We start from the raw sequence: 23,095 nt of genomic DNA, 5'->3' as shown, positions 1-23,095 counted from the left end.
TTCTCTACATAAGAACCATCCTCGTACTTCAAGGAATCTAATAAAAAAAGAATGATCGAAATCGGTCCACCCGTTCTCGAGTTATGCGCTTACCAACACATTTTGCGATTCATTTTTATATTAAACTAGTGGTCCGTCCCGGCTTCGCCCGTGGTACATATTTACGTTTTCTCTACATAAAAACCATCCTCGTACTTCAAGGAATATAATAAAAAAAGAATTATCGAAATCGGTTCAGCCGTTCTCGAGTTATGCGCTTACCAACACATTTTGCGATTCATTTTTATATATAAGAAGATATAATGATACGGTGTCACTTTAACAACACAGTTAAAATAATGTATCAATTGTTACTTGAATATTCACAAAATTATCCCTTATGATGTAATGATAATTACGAAATGTTTAATTTAAATGAAAAAAGGAAATAACCCACTTCCTAATTTTTAAATATAAGGAAAGCAAAAGAGTTCATTAAAAGCCTACCTACTAAATTCAATTCAATCATTTTTTAAATTTAATTTAAAATGAAATATAAGTAAAAAATAAAATAAGCTATATTATTTAATACTGTTAAAATATACATATATAAATCGTAGCACACTGAGTATGATTTTATTCGTATCTTAACAAAACCCAAATAAAACTGATCCCGTCAAGAAAATAATGAAACGCCTCTCAAATCCTCCATAATATGTTTTATTAAAAACAAAAAATGGAACTCAAACACGAAATAGAATGTAATTTATGTAAAAACACGAGTAATAATGTGATATAGACTGACTTTCATATTCCCTCCACATTTCAAGCGAGCCGTGATCGGCATACCCGATGCTTTGTAATTCCGGCTTAGCCATCCTATCCATGTATAAACATCTATCTGTATATCCTTAGTAATATCTATACCGATATTATAAATAGAAATGATATTCAGCTTTTGTAATAAATTCAAAAAATGGTTAAACGTGTTCATAAACCTTTATCATTCTTTTAGCAAAATATAAGTGCTGACTGCTGAGTGACATACAAAAAGCTATTTTTTTACGATTCAACCTAGACAAACCCGGGGTGAACGGCTAGTAACTGAACATGCCCATTTGAATTTGATGTAATTAATCGAACTTTAGGATCTTTTCTTTAGAATTTATATTCGATAACTTGAAAGGAAAACGAGCAACGCCAATTACTTTAACCCGTGTAAAATTTCTTTAATCTCCGTTTTATATACTAGAATATTTTATTAAAACTCTTTGATGTTAGTAAATTCTCCCGAGGAAGGAAGCAAAGGCCGTAACTGCTGATGGCGTTAATTAATCTCTTGAGAAAAGAAGCAAAAAAATGGTAGCTCGAGAAAATACAGAATGAGGGAAATATCGACAAATAAAAAATGTGACGAAGCGGAACTCAGGTGGAGATGGCACGAAACTTGCACGAAATAACTTTTTTATCCTATTGCGCAGAAAAACTTATGTTCTTCCAGTGTTTGTAAGTACGGGAAAAGCTTGATGGATTTTAGCTTTGAGGTGTCATTACTCATTATGGATTGCTGCAGTGAGCATTAAGACCCAGTATTATAGAAAATGTTTTTTACTGCATCTTTCTGATAGCTTATGATGCTTTTTTCAAACTAAGATAATTTATATAAGAATAAATCTTTCAATCTTGAAATTATTAAAAATATCAAGATTGCTTATCTGTTTACTACATTAATGTCAAGTATTTTAGGGCAGGAACCGATCTAAATTTTCTTCAATAAAACCTTTGTTTTACCTCAACATCCTGCAACAGAACTTCTCAACCAGGATGTTCTATATTTAGTCATAAACCACAGACAGACAAGTATATTATTTATAAGCAGATGACATAAGACGTGCGGTAAGATGTAAAGCCGACCGGTTGCTATCTACCATCTCTGGGGCAATGTCACGGACGGGGCTGTAGTAGCATCCTGGACATTTTAACGGGTTTAAAGTCAATTTTTCCTCAAATCATTTACTACTCACGATACATTCGCCAATAAGATATTAAAATAATAAAAATCTAGAACCTGAGCTTAAAATTAAGAACTATTCTTCTAAAGTGACTCAAAACATGTACCACATAGCTATTGTTTCATTTTTTAATTTGTGTAACTACTGTGCTATAAATTAAACATTATTCTTATGACCTAGAAAACCTGATTTAAATATAAGACAAGGAACGACCCTCTTACAACCCTCTTTTAACTCTAATTGGGTACTACTGATCTTGGACGATATTATAGAGCTTACAATTCTTGTAATATAGACGTCCTTTATTCGAATCTTATTACAACTAATGAATGGAAAACAGACTAAAAGTTAAAACAAATACTTATAGTTAAAACTAAAAAACACGCTTTAATAAGATAACGTCATGAAATGATTGTATCTTCACCGAGCCTTGATAAGTGTTCAATGTTTGAATTAAATCTCTCCCTTTAAAGTAGGTCAAAATCGGGTCTAAGAATCGGTTACACGCAAATATACAGAAGGTATTTATAAATTTATAATTCCACAATAATCCTTTAGGATTCTTCAAAAAACTTAACATTTCAAAGGCCAACAACACATACAGGATGTATGACGATTTATCTGCATATGGCTTCTCTCGGTCACTTCTATTAGATGTATTTTTTTTTTTTTTTTTTTTTTTTTATGAGAGAGGAGGCAACAGAGCAGACGCGACGCCTGATGGTAAGCGTTCAGCGTCGCCCATAAGCACCCACAACGCCAGGGACATTGGAAGTGTGTTGCCGGCCTTTTAGGAAAGAATACGCTCTCTTCTTAAAGGTCCCCAGATTGTAACCATTCGGGAATACCGTACTAGGAAGCTGGTTCCATAAGACGGTTGTGCGCGGAAAGAAGCTTCGTTTAAAGCGCACAGTTGTCGACCGCCAGCAGTCAAGGTGGTGAGGGTGGTATTTCTGTTTATGGCGGGCTGTGCGGTAATGGAACTCAGCGGTGGGTAATGTTCCAAACAATTCCTCAGAGCACTCCCCATAGTAAATGCGGTAGAGAACGCATAAGGAAGCGATATCTCTTCGCAATGCCAGAGTATCAAGCCGATCGGTGAGACTCGGTTCGCCAACGAGTCGTACAGCTCTCCTTTGAATGCGGTCAAATGGAAGGAGGTATTGTTGGGGTGCCCCGGCCCAGAGATGGGAACAGTATTCCATGTGCGGCCTGACTTGCGCCTTATAAAGATTGAGGCGATGGCGCGACGTGAAATACTGTCCCGCTCTACAGAGCACACCAAGTTTCTGAGAAGCCAACTTGGCTTTGCCTTCCAAATGACAGGAAAACTGCACGTTACTCGAGATTTCGAGACCGAGAATACCAATACTAGCTGTGGCTGATAGAGGAGTGCCCTGAAAAATAGGGGTTACATCGAAGGGAAGCTTTTTAGCGGTAAACGCGCAAACCTGTGTCTTCTTCGGGTTGAATTCGACTAAGTTTAGTCGACCCCAATTAGAAACTTCGTCTAAAGAAGCCTCAATTTCAGACACGAGGTTGTTCCGGTACTCAATGACGCGATCCTGAGAGACATTGCTACGGCCGGAGTAAACTGCATCACCAGTGCTGTCATCTGCATAACAATGAATGCTGCTGTTGAGCAGCATATCATTAATATGCAGAAGGAACAGAGTGGGAGACAGAACGCAACCTTGTGGGACACCAGCATTCACAGGCTTAGGGTCGGAGCAAGAACCGTCGATAACGACACTCATGCTACGCTCTGTGAGAAAACTGGCTACCCACTGGCAAAGTCTCTCGGGAAGCCCATAGCATGGAAGTTTTGCTAAGAGCGCTTTGTGCCAAACCCGATCAAAGGCTTTCGCTATGTCCAAACTGACCGCCAAGCCTTCACCTTTGCTCTCAATCGCTGCAGCCCATCTGTGAGTTAAATATACAAGAAGATCACCAGCTGATCGACCGCGACGGAAACCGTACTGTCGGTCACTAATCAGCTGGTGATCCTCCAGATATTTCAGTAGTTGGCGATTAATAAGGGATTCCATTATCTTGGAGAGCAAGGAGGTGATTGCTATAGGTCGATAATTGGACGGATCAGAGCGATCGCCTTTTTTCGGGATTGGGTGCACTAACGCTGTCTTCCATGAGTTCGGGACAACGCCTGTGGAGTAGGAGTACCGGAAGAGTCGCGTGAGGACCGGTGCTAGCTCAGGTGCACACATCTTCAGCACAATTGGAGGAATACTGTCGGGGCCACTCGACTTGTGGACATCTAGGGCAAAAAGTGCTTTCCGCACAGCGCTCTGGGTAAACCGGATGTCCGGCATAGAGCCCTCATACTGCGGGATGGTAGGTGGCGAGTTTCCCATGTCATCCAAAGTCGAGTTTGCGGCGAAAAGGGAGCCAAGAAGATCGGCCTTCTCCTTTGCCGTGTGGGCCAACAAGTCATTCTCCATGCGCAGAGATGGTAGTGCAGGCTTGCAGAAGTTTCCTTGCACAGCTTTGGCGAGTGCCCAAAAGGCGCGCGTTCCCGAAGGAAGTCGGGCAAGTTTCTCGCCAAGCTTAGCAATATGCTCTGACTTTGCTTTTGCAATTGCTCTTTTGAAGGACCTAGAGGCCGAGTTTAGTTCTCTCTTAAGTGTATGGGCGTTTGGATCACTAGACACGAGCGCATTAGCCCAGGCCTGGTAACAGTCTTGTTTTCGGCGTGATGCCGTTTTACAAGAGAGACCAAACCAGGGTTGGGACTTGCCACCAATGGGTACAACAGAGTTCGGAATAAAAAGTTCCATGCCCTGAAGTATCACATCGGCAACAGAGTCTGCGCAGGTGCTAGGATCGTCTGCCGAGAAGCAAACACGGCCCCAGGGATAGGACGAAAAGAATGTACGCATCTCATCCCAATCTGCTGACTTGTAGTGCCAAACGCGTCGACGGCCAACACGCTCCGGCCGTGAAGAGCGCAAGATTGGCACTACACTCCGCACTAGGCAGTGGTCCGATGAGCCTAAAGGGGCATCAACATGGACCTGATAGCCATCCGGGTGAGATGTCAACAGTAGGTCCAACAGGGAAGGCGTATGATCCTCAACATCAGGGATTCGCGTTGGCGATTGTACCATTTGAGTAAGATCATAAGCAAGAGCAAAGTCGAAAACAGATTTACCCGCGTGGTCAGTTGTTCGGGACTTAAGCCATTCTGAGTGATGGGCGTTGAAATCCCCAAGGACTACAATTTCAGCGCAGGGTATCTGATTGAGCATAGTATCTGCCGCCGATTGTATATGCTCGATGAGTCGGTCGGTTTCCTCATTACCGCTATGGGATCTGTATAGGCACGCATAGACGCGAGGGTGGTCGTCGCAGTCTACACGCAACCAAATGATAGAAAGATCCCTACCTTCAAGATAGCTGAGGCGTCGAAAGCAGATATCATTCCGGATAAAGGCGCATACACCAGCGCGGGGTAAAAAGTTGTGCTCCAGATTGTAGCCTGGGTAACTGAGATAAGCTGTATTAGAGGGGGATGATATCTGCGTTTCGGTTAAAAAGAGCAAGGCCGGCTTCGCCGTCTCAAGGTGGTAGTGGACGGCATTGATGTTTGAGTGTAAGCCCCTGATGTTGCAAAAGTTGACGCAGAGCGTAGAAGGGCGTGCACAGGACTTGTTGCTCTTATTGCCTCGTGCTTGAGTATTGAGCGGGATTTTGCCCTCCCCAGAATACACAGGGCAGCCTGAACAAAAGTGCTCAGGGAGGGATTCTCCAGCACCTTGCGTGTTGGTACCCTCCTGGGGTAATAAATCTTTTAATTCCGCTGCCATGATTTTAAAGGGAAAAGGGGGGGGGGGGGAAGTGGGCCTCCGGAATGTCTCACTCACCTATGCGAAACGCTCAACGCTTTACGCCGGTTTTTGTGAGATAGTGGTATCGCGCCGGACGGACTACAGCCCATTTGTGCTGCATATAATAAATAAATAAAAAATTATATGCAGCTGTAGTCCTGCCACTCTAGAAAAATAACGCCAGAGCCTCGTCCGTTGATCGGCAGGGTGCACCGCGAGCAGGTGAGGTTGGCTTTGGCCGTTAGGTGGTATACAGCCATTGCACCCCAAAATATGTATCCCCAATATAATGTATTTTTCAATACAATAAAAAACGCCCTCATAACCTTGTTCTATGAAACTAAACTAATAGGAAAAGACCTTATCATATAGTTATCTAAACTATCTAGGTTCTGTTTTTCTAATAAAAAATCAAGATGCTCTTTTAAGCAAGGAAAGGAACACTAAATTATTAAGCCAATAGACAATGTAAATTAAAACCGGGTTGGAATCCCGCCTGATCAACTATGATTTTTTTTACGAGTCCAATTTATACAGGGTGTACCAAAAAGTAGTGATGAACGGAAGCTGAGAGGTAGAGGACCTAGAGGGCTATCCGAATAATCCCCATGTATGTTATGCGATTTTTCGTATTTTCGGAGTTATGACGTTTTTTTCAATTTTTCACCTATCGCCGAGTACGATGATATTTTCACTCATGCTGACGTCAATGATTGCGGAAAATGCTTGATTTTTTTTGTGTGCTAAGCTGAAAGATAGGCCAATTCAGTATGGTAACATTTACTATCGTTAGATCTTTGAATGGAATAAAAAAAAGAATTAAATGGCAAGAAAGATAAAATTACCCAGTATGTTCACCACTTCAAGGGCCCGTAAAAAAATAAAATCACATAAAAAAAGTTTTCCGTTTGACTTTTAAAAACTTGCTCTATCTATCAGATAGCTACCCTGAAAATTTCATTTTATTATTCAGAAGGCTTCAATCGAAAAATTTAAATCTAAATGTGGTAAGTGCAAAAATTGAATTAACATGATGATCATTAAAACCAATAAATAGGTGTTTAATTACCAGAAATTCTTAAAATAACCCCGCTGTTGCTCAATGCAAGTGCGACATCACTGTAAAAAGTTGTCTTTTAAATGTCTGAATGCCCTTTTATCATTTTTAATGGTTTCTTCTGCTACTATGAATTTCCGGGTTATTTCGTCCAAATTGTGGCATTCTCTCAAGTAGCCGAGGTCTTTTTAGTATTCCCATTGAAACAAATCAATGGGGTTTAGGTCGAGGGACCGTAGAGGCCAGGCTTTAAGGCAGGCGTCACCGGCGCATGCGCAGGCTGCAACGACCAATCCATCTTTCAGGGTATCTTTGCCCTTTAGCCTGGCCTGCACGGTCCCCGGACATAAACCCTATTGATTTTTTTTCGTGGGGATACTACAAAGACGAGAGACTGCCACAATTTGGACGAAATAACCCGGAAATTCATAGTAGCAGACGAAACCATTAAAAATGATAAAAGAGCATTCAGACATTTAAAAGACAACTTTTTACGATGATGTCGCACTTGCATTGAGCAACGGCGGGGTTATTTTAAAAATTTCTGGTAATTAAACACCTATTTATTGGTTTTAATGATCATCATGTTAATTCAATTTATGCACTTACCACATTTAGATTTAAATTTTTCGATTGAAGCCTTCTGAATAATAAAATGAAATTTTCAGGGTAGCTATCTGATAGATAGAGCAAGTTTTTAAAAGTCAAACGGAAAACTTTTTTTATGTGATTTTATTTTTTAACGAGCCCTTGAAGTGGTGAACATACTGGGTAATTTTATCTTTCTTGCCATTTAATTCTTTTTTTATTCCATTCAAAGATCTAACGATAATAAATGTTACCATACTGAATTGGCCTATCTTTCAGCTTAGCACACAAAAAAAAATCAAGCATCTTCCGCAATCATTGACGTCAGCATGAGTGATAATATCATCGTACTCGGCGATAGGTGAAAAATTGAAAAAAACGTCATAACTCCGAAAATACGAAAAATCGCATAACATACATGGGGGTTATTCGGATAGCCCTCTAGGTCCTCTACCTCTCAGCTTCCGTTCATCACTACTTTTTGGTACACCCTGTATAATAAATGCTTAAGTTGGTGAGGATGGAAGTATGTATGTTTATTACTCGTTCACGAAAAAACCGATTATATAGACAGATATTATCTATATAATCGGCCCTATTATTGGACCGATTTGGATGAAACTTTACAGAAACGTAGGAAATACTAGATTTGCCCTTGCGGGTTTATCCGCGGGTAAAACCGCGCGGCACTATGGATATTTTACAAAACTATAAATTTACATATAATACTGTATCTTAATTTAAGCTATGTCCGCAATGAGGTTACAAAATATGCAAATGAAATTTGACCTGCTCAGTAATTATTTACAGAAAGTGCATAATAATTGTATTTCAAATGCAAGAGTGATTCTTGTATTATGTAATACATTACCATCCTAAATTATTAGATGAGCCAACCTACCCTTACGAGTTACGACAATAAGAGAAATAAGACCATACAGCATATAGGCCTCTCCCAAAGACTTCCAGAACGGCTGATCATCAGCGGCCTGCATAGCTACTGCCTTTAAATTATAATTCAGTAATGTTTAGCTTAAATTATGTGTGTGTGATCATTCATTTATTTATTTATTTATTTATTTTGGTCTACCAACGTTTGTTTACATTACATATAAAATATCAAAATTTATATACACAATTATAAGGTCAATGTAAAAAAACACTTACAGGTAAACACAACATGCGAAAAATAAGTTTAAAAGTATACAATTAGCGATAAACAAAAAAAAACAATGATTTATATTATGTACTTAATCTATCATATTCCTTAAAAAGTGAATTAAAAGTGATTCATAGCCTTTTCATTAAATATATGAAAAGTAACACATTACTTTAATATTATTAAATGAGTATGTCTTTCTTTCACGTCACAACGCTACGATTTTATGGAAAAATTATAGTAGGATTTAGGAATATAATATATAATATAGTAGGTTTACCTTTTACCAAGGCGAAACATCTTATTCCCATTTCTTTGACCAGTCAAAGTCGCGGACAAAAAGCTAGTAAACTATGTATCAAAAATTAATGATTTGAACTGATTTTTTGGGATAATCTCAATAATTATCTTTCAATGAACCGACGTAATATACTCCTAATGAGATTGTATTATGTATCAAACTCAAGATCTTAGAATAAGATAGTAACACCAGATCCAATTTTTAGTAATGATGGGAAGCATCTTGACATTTTTCTTATCCATAATAAGCTAATTAAAGCTATAAATCTATCAATTAAAGTTCAACTTGAAGTCGGAAGTGTATCGAGTGGTGTATTTTTTCGTTATAGCTCTAACGAGCTTTCGATTATAATCGATTTTTTTGTATATTCTACACTGAAATATTATCTAGTTTAATGAAATAAGTTAGTAATTTTGTGTACTGGTTTAAATTGAAGTTATTTGCCATTTTTTTAAATATATAGAACACAATGGTGTTCCCGACTGTTATTATCCCGATTATTTCGTCTGTTTTAAATTTTCTGATTTTCAGCTTTGAATCATTACGCTATAAAGACAAAGACAGAGATTTTATAAAATAAAAAGAGTGAGACAGATTTATTGTGTTCCTATCAAAATAAGTTTTTGATGATCATATATTTTATTTTTTTATTAACTGAATTAAAGGTTAAAATTAGACATCAAGTGCTCCCGATTTTAATAATGTCGAGATGAAGCCTCCCACCGTATGAGAGGGGGCGGCCATATATATCGGAGATGTGCTACCCACCGTCAGTCGGCGCACGCGCTTTGCTGTTTGTCTGTGTGTGTGATATTCGGATAGTTTCGCGCCCTTTCGGTGAGTTGCGCGGGAAAATTTATTTTTTATTTTTATGGTAGTTTATTAGTAAAGTTATTTGATAATTTTGTAGTGTGCTTAATTTGATTAAGTGTCAGATGTAATTAAATTAATTATTTAATCATATCAATTACGTCTAATAATAAATTATTAACTTTAATATCCAATAATAAATAAGATTGTATCATTCAGTAGAATCGTCGTAGTACTTTTATTCTTAATAAAATATTTTAAATAAGTTTATTCAAAAATGCGAATATTTCCAAAAACCCGTATAATATATCAAATCATAAAGTTGCTTCAAAATATATAAAAGCTCTTCATTATTGTAAGTTAATAATTCATTTTTCCTTCAGTTAACAAAAAATATTTTAATATATTTCGCAATTAGCATTATACAGATTTAATTGTGCCGAAAGTAAAATTATTCATAATTAAATTTTGCAACATATCATTATGCAGAAAATAATGATTGTATAACTCTAATTTTGACGTAGAAAATTTATATTTATACTTGTTATTTAATTATTTTATCATAATGTTTGTAACATTAAATTATTTATGAGATATGATAATAATTTACGCTGCAATTAAAAATGTACAAAATACTATTACTGTAATATCTTCATTGTTACATTAAGTTTATGCCTTCTCTTAATTTAAACTGTAAAAAGTTGCTTATTATTATTTTTAAACTGTTTTATACGAAATTCATTTTTGAACTCATCGGAACAAAAACATCGGATAATATAAAAAATGTTACTTTTGAGCTAAGAATTAATAACACGAGAACGTATAGATTTTAATTAATTATATTATCATCACATATCTCGATTTTAACAATTACATAAGATTTAATATAAATTACATACTTACCTTTAAATGTAAGGAAATTATAACCCCAATTACCGCTCTTTTTAAGTAACCATGATTTTACTTCAGATCGTTTTTCAGGAATAAATTAGAGAACAAAATATATTTATTTTTTCTTTACAGACAGACAACAATCAAACAACAATGATGCATCTTAAGGCGATGGTAAGCTTTTATCATTTTTATATGAGATTTCTTGATGAATGAATACAAAAAACAACTCTTTTATAAAAAATCATCACTTAAACGTTCAAAGAACAAATAAATAATAAAAAATAGCGTTTATTATATTTTAATTAGTTTTGCATTGAGAGATATAGAAAGTACATCGACGCGACAGTAGATGCGGGCTAACTTATTGATTCATTGTTTAAATAGAACACATTTCTTTTATTTGTGGCCGTGAACAATTTATTATTTAAGTATATTAATACATATATATATATATATATCTATAAATAACTGTTTGCACTAAACATCTTTTTGATATTGTTCAATCGCAAAATTATTTACAAATCACTTGATTAGTTTTACGGTAAATAATTAACTTAATGTCCACATTATCAAAAATATGTATTAATCTATAGAAAATATACCTACTGTCTCTGTCTCTATGTAGAGCTGTTTAAATTCATCTGCCCCTTACCCGCAATATTTAACTTCAAATTAACGTATTTTTATAAGAAACATAGTCATATAATATGAATATAGCAACACATACACAACGATTCAATCTGGTAACATTTACATATTAAAATAAAACTCGATTCCCGATATATGTGGCTGGTGAATAAAACATTTGGGGGAGATTTAGCGAACGAAATTTATACGGTCCAGTGGGATATTTTAAATGTGGTTTTGTCTAAACGAGTCAAATTTGTATCTGAAATAACGTTTATTGGCTCTATATAACAACTATATTTACATATTGTGCCTAATTTGCTTAACATATTTCATATGGGTTGGTAAGTAATATCAATTCACAAATAGATAATTTTTCACTATGGCACAGATAATAAAACATGGTTTCGAACGACCGACGCGGAAATTAATAAATAAAGTTATTTCTTCAGTCATTCGCATAATTAATAAAAGAGAAAAACACATATCATTTTTTCTTTTGCAAATTCACAAGAAACTAACTCTCAACACAACCTCACACATATTTTTATTCTAAACAAGAAGTAATAAAAAATATGCGAAAATTCCTTAATTTCCATACAGCTACAAAGAACATTGCGTCACACGTTACGTCACGTGAAATATGAAACTCGTTAGATTTACTTTTATTACTTTAAATGGGAAAACACGCGGCTCTAACATATACATATACCATAGACGCTAAAGAAGATACATATAACCATAACCAGTCAATGTAGACATCCATATTGTATGGCAGCTCATATGTTATAGAGCTCAAGTAGTAATACTTTAAATGGTTACTATTGCTCGCGACGTCGATTATAATCGAAACTATGGTATGGTTTATGGATAGTTAAATCATCATTACACAAAACACTGTCCCAAATTCTATACAATAAGATGCCTAGTATTAGCCGTATTTACATTTCAATAGATAGAAACACTTTTTAAAACTATTCTCTAAATAGATTCAACAAAATCTAGAGTTAAAAATAAGTGTCTTTATAAAAAAATAATTCAGCACACGTTAAAAACTGATTAATAATATCTTTCTAATATTAAAACATTATAAAATCGAATAGAAAGCTACAGAAGATCAAGGGCAAAGTGACATAAATCACGCAAACCGTCACGTAGCGCTGGTACCTATAATATCACAATTACTTTAACCCTTTTTACATTATAGCTGCCCTAAAAAGTTTTTTTCAGATGAACACATTTCTTGGGTTAATTTATCTCGAAGTACAGCCCATAATTAAAATACCATTATACCTTTTTCAGATTAATGCAATTTAAAATGCTTTTTAAATCAAAGTTGAAATAAGCCCACCCAAAACTTTTATAATAAATATTTGGATAGCTTTTCCTTAACTATAATTACTACTACTAGTATACTAGCAGCTGTCCGACGGTCTTACCTATAACCTTCCTCGATAAATGAACGATGCAAATGTGCCAAAAAGAACAATATAACATCGCGAACCGGTACTAACACAATTCGTACGAGACGAAATACCTACATATACATATAAATATAGCTCTTCCGCGTTCATACCTCTAGTATCCGCTATCTAATAATATAATAGACGTGACAAACAATACAAGAAACATGATATATTCGCTGTCGTGACACAAAACATCTTACTTGCTCTAAATAGTTTCACTTTTCTATCACATCGTGGTACATCTGATTGTGACCCTTTTTCTATAGATGTGTAGAAAATAATGAATAGTAACAGACATAGTTTTTAATGGTATGTAACATAAAATATAACGAATTGAAACATAATAATGTGTATTGAGTTATATTTTTAACAGATCATATACTTACTTGACAAATTAAATGTTTTCAATGAGAAACTAGAGGAAATAAATAAATATATGTACACAAAAATTTGTGCAAACATCGAATTTAAATTCTTAAATAAAAAATTGTAGAGTCATTTTTATTTGCAGTTATTTTAAAAACCATATGTGCATGTAATCCGCTCAAAATATGTTTAGATTTTATTATATCAATTTGCACAGATAATACGAGGGTCATGCCAAAAGTTGTTAGATGCTCTTTACTTAATAATTTGATACTGGCAAGTTATACACCATCGTAAACACTAGTTATTTAGTGTCAAATTTAAATATGGAACATATTTGAATTCAAATATTTTTTGCTCATAAAGGCTTATTTTTGTGACAATCTGGCGGGAATTTGCTTGCAACAATGGAACTCAATCGACGAGATTTTCGCGCTATGATTTATTATGATTATAAAAAAGGTTTAAAGCCGCAAGAATGTTTTAAACTTTTGGTTACTACTTTTGGTGAATCTGCTTGTTCACGAGCAACAGTTTTTAATTGGTTTGCTGAATTCAAAAGAGGACGGGGAAGCTTTGAAGATGAAGCGAGGACAGGTCGGCCGCCAACCGCAGTCACTAAAGAAAATATTCAAGCAACTGAAAAATTTATTCGCGAAAACCGACGAATTACATATGTAGAGCTTGAGCGAGAACTGGGTATTGGATCAGCAGCGTTGCAAACCATTATTCATGATCACCTTTCTCTCCGTAAGCGTTGTTCAAGATGGGTGCCGCACAAACTGACCGATGAGCAGAAAGACCGCCGGGTAGATTGGTGCCGATTTATGATAGAGAAATTCGACGGAGGCGAGAAGAAAAACGTATACGATATACTTACAGGTGACGAAACATGGCTGTATAACTACGATCCCGAAACAAAACGACAATCGACTGTATGGTGCTTCGATAATGAACCAACACCAACGAAATGTCGTCGTGCACGCAGCACGCAAAAACAAATGATTGCCTCGTTTTTTTGTAAGACCGGTCATATCGCTACTGTAGTGCTAGAGGATCAAAAAACAGTTAATTCTGAGTAGTATGTGTCAATTTGTGCCCCCTCAGTATTGTCAGCTTGGTGTGACAAGCGACCGAAGTCAGGAATCCGGCACCTTCTTTGGCACCACGACAACGCCTCGGCGCACACGTCCGCCAGAACACTTGATTTTTTTAATTCAAAAAATGTGTCTATCCTGCCTCACCCGCCATACTCTCCTGACTTGGCACCTTGTGATTTTTACTTGTTTCCCAAAATTAAAGAAAATTTGAAAGGAAATAGATTTGAGAGCAAGGAAGATGCATTGGCCGCCTATAATTTCGAAATTTCCGAGGTATCTGGAAAAGAGTGGTCAGAGGTGTTTTCCAAGTGGTTTAAACGCATGGAAAAGTGTATACATGCTCGGGGTGAATACTTTGAAAAGATAGATATAAGTAACAAATAATAAATATTATGGTTTTCGAGTATCTAGTTTTTTTTGGCATGCCCCTCGTACTCGTGTAAAATTGTTATTTTACACTAATAATAATATTCAATCGGGCTCCATTTAACCGACTTTCAAAAGGTTATAATATTATGTTCGTCTATATATTTATTTGTTTTGTTTTTTTAAACATAAAAAGTATAAAATATTTGAATTTAAAACTTAATTCAACCATAAAAGTGAGTTCAACTCTTTTGTCAGTCATAGTACTGCAGCGGGACAAACGCGCACTTTCCTCGCGTGTTTAAATTTCAAATAGATGACATAAGATGCAACAGTCGTTTGACCACAGACTCTATTGACTGACAACGTCGTAGTTTTGGCGCGGAAATACTTGTCTATGACCTCACAATTCAAATACGGCACAGATAATATACCATAGTGTGTAACATATTAAAGAACGAAATAATAATTTTGAGTAAACGATGTATAATTTAGGCCTAATATTATAAGATAATATCATTTAAATATGTTGATTGATGTAACTTATTTAAAATGTTTATTATAAATTCTCATAAATCAAACGATATGAATAATTTTGAAGTTAAATAGATTTTTTTCTTTCTCAAGTCTCTAATGATCAAAGTTATGCATTCGGATTTTTTGCATTAAAACTCACAACACTGTAAAGTCTGACCCAGAAACATCATATTTTCCAAACGTACTTCGAAACGAATCGTAAAGCCAGTAAAAAGCAATGTATAACCTGGGTCATAGTTCACGCAACTGTGTTCGTTCGCATTTACATAACTCAAATGACAACGTACATCACCCATTCAAACGTTCGAGCAACCATAAAGTTGATATCAAAGCATCAATGTACAGTTAACAATGCGAGATCGTCGCTCATGTCTCGTTACTTACACTTTCTACGCACGTGACGGATTATATAACGTTTGTTATTCAAATATTCAACGGTGCATTATTTTACAATGTTTTCCCATTTATGCGCATAAATTAAAACACAAAATATTAATTATTGGGCTCGGTCCAATAAAAACAGGTCAAACTGAACGGAAGAAGAGTTAAATTAAATTTCGTTTTCGTTCGTTCTGTTTGATGATTATCTTCAAAATTATGTTAAGATAAATCGTTTTAAGAAGGTCAGTTTACGTTATTTATGATAACATTAACATAATCATATAATCACATTCGTATGAACAGAACAATGCAATATCATCGTCTTCATAATTGCACCTTTACGTGACAGACACATTGCATAATCTGTGCAGTGCAAGAAAATGGGCGGCAAAAAGATTCATTGGAAAGTGTCATGGCGTCTTTAAGTTCCGTCAATTCTGATCATCTGTAACGACTTCCTTTCGAGACAACTCAATCAAAAACGTCGTGTGAAGTTCTATTCAATGCTTAAATAAATTAATCTTAACTCGTTATCCGTTCGCAATAAAAAGATGCGGCATTGTTTCGCAGATTCACGTAATAAATTAAAACGGTTGCATATTTGATTTGCACAATTTTGGAACAATACGGGGTGTTGCGCAGACGGCGGGAGCTGGCTGTAGACTTGGCAGTTCCCGTGAGATACCTTGTGACTTATGGCTTATTTGATTATTGCAAGCCTCCGTATACCAGTTCGTTTATATAGACATAACATAGATGTAAAAAAAACTTGCTGTTGAAGGTACGCGTTGAAGTATGTAATTTAACATTCAAGTTTAATATTATGTTTGGATAATAATCAACAATGTTCAATATTAAGTTGTATTTCACATGCAACAAGCCAAAAATTTTCTTTAAATATCAATCTTAACATATTATTGATGAAATAGATAGCCACTTAGGTAGTTCTCGCTATTTCAAGATTATAAATTCCATGAAAGTAAACCAGAAGTTTTATTTCAAAGTTGTGATGTTTTAAAGTTTCAAGAACACAGCTAGCTGTGTTTGAAAGTTGTTATATTTCCTGCTCATCCAATTTCAAGTTATTTTCGAGACTATCCAAGAATAAATATATTTTCCGTAATAAATATAGCTCGAAAGTTATACGTCTAGTTCGAATATTACTCACAAATATATAATAAACATAGAGTCAGAATAAGCGTTATCTACAGCCTACGTCAATCTCATACATTCGTAGTCTTATTCTATTGAACGCTACGCTAACAGAAAGCCACTTGACTAGGGGGGCAGAACGGTTGTAGTAATCGAAATGAAATGTTTATCCATTATATTAGACTGGAAAAAGCATCTTTCATGTACGTATACCACGGGAATAAAACACACTAGGACTTGGAACCATTTTATTAAAAAAAGTCTTACAAAGTTTTGAAAAGCTCAATTCAACGTGAACTAAAAAGCGAAATAAAAGCCTAACAATGTTACAATAGACGTAATTCCGATATAATCACAAGAAACTAATTAATCACATTCATTAGCATAGCATTGTACTTGCAGTTCATATTTTATCATCTATACAATGCCTATCGATGACAGGTGCGATGCTGTGTGAAGGTATCACATATACTTATTGCCTAATAATCTTTCTGTACATTTGAAATTTGAATATATTGACTTAAACCTACCTAAAATCTACCAAAATTACCTGAATCCTATGAAGGTGGAGAAGAAGGTAAGAAGAATGTAAACGGCTGAACTGATTTTAATGATTTATTTAAAAGTATTTACATACTATAGACCAGTTAGTAATATCTACACTACAAAAAACCATATGTAATACCTACCATGATTACTAAGTACAAACCACGTAATTTTAATCTTGATAATCTTAATTTTAACCGTAATATAAAATAATGACACTGTCCTTTGTTCTAAGCGCTCATTATTTCGCCACACTAAACGGTGTTGGCATTTATAAGTACATTCCGACCTTAGCCATAATTACCAAAATATAATGAGAAACATCTGGCCCTTATATTTTATCAAAAGATAATTTCTCTCCAAAGAAAAACATGAATACCTACAAATAGAACATCTGTGAAGTATCTCTTTTCGACGCTAAAATTACGAATAGTTTAAGAAGAGAAATGTAGCATAAACCTACTCATACTAATATTAAAAATGTAATCATATCTCTACCGGTCTCCTAGGTACGTTTTCCCATTACATTACTGAAATGAAATATCAATCGAAAGGTTCAGAAACGCCACTTCATGTCCCGAATACAACAATATAACAAAACATACATTTCTACAAGCAAACACAAGACTTGTGGACTTGTTGACTTAGTCACCGCAAAGCTGCCAACAAAAACGATCCTAATTAAAGCCACGTACGCAGATAAATCTTAGCGTTTCTATTATCCGCACAAAATACAAATTGTTGAGATAACATCAGTTAGAAAGTGTCCGCGACCTGCGTGCCAATTACGTTAATACTTTTAAACTTTCCTCATCCTTTAAATTCTAAACATTCATTGGTATTAACTCGTATTTTTGGATAAATAATACCAGATTTAATCCTTCCTTCCGAAAACTTAACAAATAGCTGCCTAATAAGTAGTAATGCATGTTTTTTACAGATAATGAAGGCATACATATATCTTCTCATATCAGGAAGTAGGATGGATTATCTAATTAAAAAATTATACATTGTTACATTATATAAAACAGCCGTGCTGGTTGAAGCTGGTCACTCAGATGAACATCGCATTGACAATAGTTATGTAACATGATATAACAGTTCAAAGATGAGTTTACAATATTATATTGTTACTTTTCGAAATTTCGTAATCATATTTAAGAAATGGTTTTGAATCAATACTTGAAGGCAGAGCAAGACCGCCTCTAGACAGCCTTTAGAACTTGAATCTTTAAAATAAGATGAGCTTTATATTATTATAAATTATTTTCATAAAACTTAAAGCGTAGAGTTTTCGTAAAATGGGAAATAACATTTCACTTTGTAGTTGTGTGGGTTAGTTAGAAAACTTTGAAGGCTTTTCCACCATTCAAAGTTTCCTCATTAAAATAACATTCACTAACAACTATCATTTGTCAAACTCAAACTAAAATCAGAACATTACTTTTAGTAATATAGTTGGGATAAAAATCTCAACTTTTCGATAAAGTCAATCACTAAGCATATATACAGGTTGCGAATACTCAAGCTTGCTAAGTCAGTTATATAAGTGACATTTCTATTTTTTGTCGCCTTAACATCAATACAAAGATCCCTTGAGCCAAAGGTCATATACTATTGAAGTACGAATTATATAACGCAATTCCAAACGAATTGACCAAGTACGTTACGTTAATTGTATTCATAGCTTTCCTAATTCTTAACACCTACTTATACATATTGTGTTTATATTCGTCACATATGAAGTTTTATAATTTCTTATCATCGGTGTTCTTTAAATTATTATATTTTGGCTTTGCGATTATTTTACTTCAAACATAATAGACTTCTAATTCTATATTAATTTGTTCAAATATAAATTAATTAAACTATTCACGTTAATTTCTTCGCTATTCAATATCTAATTTAATTCTAATTTCATCAAAAAATATGAAACAAAAGAAGGTTAACGAGCAGAAAATGTAAACCATTGTGTTAATTAATATTCTTTCTTTGCCTATTTAATAAAGTTATCTTTGGGAGTTTAGAATAATGTAGTATCAATTATTTTTGACGTTAATTGAATCTTTTTTTTTAATTTACAGCTTGCGAGCGTGCTCCTAGCGGCTGCCCTAGTCTCGGCAACACCGCACAAAAGTCACAAGCGTGAAGGTAAGATACGATTAATACCTAGTTTGTAAAAAAAAAACAGCAATTCAGTGATTTATAATTATTTTTTGTTAAAATTTTATTATTAATATAAACACATTTAAAGGGATAAACAAGTAACAAAGTAAACTTCTTTTTACAGCGCCGCTGAGTTCTTCCTACCTACCGCCATCTAGCGGTGGGTTCGGCAAACCCTCCTCAACGTACGGCGCTCCACGACCGTCCAGCAGCTACGGTGCCCCCAGGCCTTCATCAAGCTACGGTCCGCCGAAGCCTTCAAGCAGCTATGGAGCTCCCTCTCGCCCATCATCGTCATACGGACCTCCCAAACCGTCTAGCTCTTACGGCGCCCCTGCTAGGCCACCATCGACCAGCTACGGCGTCCCCACTGGTCCCTCTTCCTTGTACGGTGCCCCTAAGCCATCTAGCTCATACGGCGCACCATCATCCAGCTTCTCCGGTTCATCATCTGGCTCTTTCTCCGGTTCTCATTCAGTAGGAGCCCCATCAAGCTCTTATGGCACTCCATCCAGTTCGTACGGTGCTCCATCCAGCTCGCACGGTGCTCCTTCTAGCTCGTATGGTGCTCCTTCCCAATCTTACGGTGCTCCAGCCCCTTCTTCTTCATACGGAACTCCCACTGACTCTTATGGTGCACCAGCGCCATCATCATCTTACGGTGCTCCTTCATCAGGTGGTTTTGGATCCAGCCATGGCTCGAGCAGTAGCTTCAGTTCTGGACATGGCAGTAGCTTTGGTGGCTCTGGGCACGGCAGCAGCTTTGGTGGTTCCGGACACGGCAGCAGTTTCGGTGGTTCTGGACATGGAAGCAGTTTCGGCTCTGGCTCATCTGGCTTCGGCAGCTCTGGATTCGGCAGCAGCGGCTTCGGTTCAAGCGGATCCGGTGGAATATCTTCCAGCTACGGAGCTCCAGCTGCTCCATCAAGCAGCTACGGTACCCCCTCCAGCTCTTACGGAACACCATCAAGCAGCTATGGAGCCCCTAGCAGCGGTGGTCATGGCTCCAGTTTCTCATCTGGTGGCTTCTCTGGTATCTCAAGCGGCTCCGGTGGATATTCTTCTGGAGGATCTGGCGGCTACTCTTCCGGCGGTCACGGATCAGGTGGCTTCTCGTCTGGCGGACACGGATCAGGTGGCTTCTCGTCTGGCGGCCATGGAGGTTTCTCTGGCAGTTCCGGCGGCCACGGTAGCTCCGGCGGTTACTCGTCAGGAGGTGGTTACTCGTCAGGCGGATCAGGCGGTTACTCTTCAGGTGGTTCAGGCGGTTACTCCCTAGGAGGATCAGGAGGTTACTCCTCCGGAGGATCAGGTGGTTACTCTTCGGGTGGCCACGGGTCCGGCATCTCCGGCGGAGTGCCCGCTACCATCGGTCAAAGCTACGACTCCAACGGTGGTTACGTTTACTAAATTATTCAATAAGTTAGGAGTTGTGAAATTATGTGATATACGTCACGACTTTCATCAAATAACGAGAGTTACCAAATGAATTTAAAATGCGATTAGCTTCAAATGTATAATGATCACCAAGCAATACTAATAATAAGTCGATAAGTGCATTTGAAGGAATTGTAATAAAGGCGAAAATAACAATAGTTGCACCGGTTAGTGGCTGCTTGATGACGTATGTATTAACAGCTAAGTGTTCACCGCTGATGTTAAAGTATTATTATTTAATTGTTACGAATTATTGTACAAAATGTAGTTGTAAGTGCAAATTATTTTGTATTAAATAAACTATTGTAAATATGTTATTTTGTTTTATTACCTAACATAGTTCCTTTTAAAACAGATCGAACACGAGTACTATACATATTTCCTTAATAAAAGTAACTAAGTTTAAAACAATATATTATGTATATAGTAACTTTTATCAAGACCAAGTCCTTATTAAGACAACTATACTTCCTATATTATGGGTACCTTTTTTCCATGATTATAGATATTGACAATTAGTTATTAGTAAGTAGGTAAATCTGATTTTAAAACAAATAGACTTACGCCATCTTGTGCCAATAATAATTAAAATACTTACCGTATCTACTCTATTTATTTTAATTAAGTAGTTAACCGGTTGTTTTTGTGTTATATAGATTTGTGGCTTTTGGTATTTGTTCTGAATAAGTGTAATAAATCTGAATAAGTGTTTCAGGAAACTAAGCTAAGGTTCATAACTCACAACACACATAATATATTAGGTACCTATGCATTATATACTTGTTAGCAAGTCATGTAAATATTCTGTAGTTGTAAGGAATATGCTTTAATGTTAGAAATATAGACGATAGTTAGTATAGACGTTTGTGACTAAATCACACTTAAACTACTGAACTGATTTTGATGAAACTTTATAAAATTGTATCTTAGGTACCAAGATAACAACATAACATAAATAACATACATGATACATGAATAACAAGAACATAGGTAATCTATTGCACAATACTAGCTTTTATTCACGTTTTGTTGTAATTCATACATCAATGACGAGTTGTTCAGCTGCTGGTTTAAATTAAAAAGGTTAATTCAAACAATCTCATATAGTCTAATTTTAATAATCTTTGTACCCAAAACTATTAATAATACTACGCACTTCTATCTACATTTATCTATCTACCTAAGCGAATTATTTCTCCCAAAAGCTAAGTGAAGGTCAATTATTTATGTTCATTTTTAAATTTAGGCATAGGAAAAGTGAAAAAGTTGGTGATAAACCTTCTTCTTTTTCGCTCTTTTTAATTCCCACTGGGGATCGAATCCAGGAACCCTCGGTGTCACGCTTATCTATGCGTTAATCTCTAGCCAGTAGGCAGTCTAAAGTAAAATCAAAGGCGGGTTATAAATAAAACAAACGAAGCCAGTCAACATACTATATTTTGTTAGTAACGCAGATTACTGCGAAGTCACAACGTTACACATTTATACACATTTCAAATGATCAACAAGAACTAGGAATAAGTCAATAGATACTACATCTAACAGTGGCCCGGCCGTGGTTCGTCGAACATTTAACATCTCATCATCACCATCATCACCATCAATACAACTTATTAAAATTAACTTATAATTAACTAATTAAAGTGTTGTTCCTTATTGATTTTAAAGGTTTAACTTATAGAACTATTCACTGAAGTAAATACTCTCTGTGATGTGTCTGAGATATGTAAATACTCTCATCATAAATATACAGAAAAAAGAGAGATTGATATCTTGATGAAATAATGGAGAATAAAATTTGACGTTAGGTAAGTATGAAATAGAACTTTTTAACGACAAATTACAAATAAAATATAAATATCCATAAAGATAAATAATTTGGAAAATCCAAAAGTGCACGCCTCATAATTTTTTTTTAATAAATATTTATTAATTATTATTTTTGTTTATTTAATAACAATTAAACCACATCGAATCGGACCCTGAAAAATGAAAGGGTTCTATTCCTGAGCATACTCAAGCGTAAGAGAAAAAAAAAGACTCGATTAGTAAAGTATTTCGGTCGCTATCGTGTTAACAAGAAAAAGGATCCGCACATACAGACACACGGACGTCCAAGACAGAACTTTTTTAAACTGTTTTTTAACTAGTTTAAATAACAAAAATGACATCAAAAATATCATGAACGTTAAAAATAGTGTTTTTTCTTAATATGTGTGTGTATGTATTATCTTACAAGTGCAATGTATGATACATAAAGACATTTTAAGTTTGAAAAATCAGATGTTTTGCGCGAAGTGACAGTA

At 35.6% G+C, this 23,095-nt stretch overlaps 1 protein-coding gene across 1 annotated transcript; it reads left to right on the top strand.

Annotated features, from left to right (window-relative positions):
• The first annotated feature begins 9,676 nt into the window (after nucleotides 1–9,676).
• Muc91C (Mucin 91C) lies at nucleotides 9,677–21,101 on the top strand. The gene is made up of 4 exons (XM_089695345.1): nucleotides 9,677–9,778; nucleotides 10,775–10,816; nucleotides 19,271–19,337; nucleotides 19,477–21,101. Exons 2-4 carry the CDS (start codon nucleotides 10,796–10,798, stop codon nucleotides 20,760–20,762), a joined length of 1,374 nt encoding a protein of 457 aa, XP_089551471.1. The 5' UTR covers nucleotides 9,677–9,778; nucleotides 10,775–10,795; the 3' UTR covers nucleotides 20,763–21,101.
• The last annotated feature ends 1,994 nt before the right edge of the window (nucleotides 21,102–23,095 follow it).

The sequence above is a fragment of the Colias philodice genome, chromosome 5, assembly GCF_061535455.1.
Source record: "Colias philodice isolate Cphi_HAF_F1 chromosome 5, ilColPhil1 Martin Lab GWU primary, whole genome shotgun sequence".
Taxonomy (NCBI): domain Eukaryota; kingdom Metazoa; phylum Arthropoda; class Insecta; order Lepidoptera; family Pieridae; genus Colias; species Colias philodice.
The sequence above is the reverse complement of the archived record's forward strand: the minus strand, read 5'-3'. Positions and strand labels throughout refer to the sequence as shown.

What these genes read in the sequence shown, in the direction of transcription:
- Muc91C (XM_089695345.1), top strand. Translation starts at nt 10,796, where the DNA reads ATGATGCATCTTAAGGCGATG. An exon ending in TGATGCATCTTAAGGCGATG is followed by an intron (nt 10,817 to 19,270) that starts GTAAGCTTTTAT and finishes TTTAATTTACAG; the next exon opens with CTTGCGAGCGTGCTCCTAGC. An exon ending in CAAAAGTCACAAGCGTGAAG is followed by an intron (nt 19,338 to 19,476) that starts GTAAGATACGAT and finishes TTCTTTTTACAG; the next exon opens with CGCCGCTGAGTTCTTCCTAC.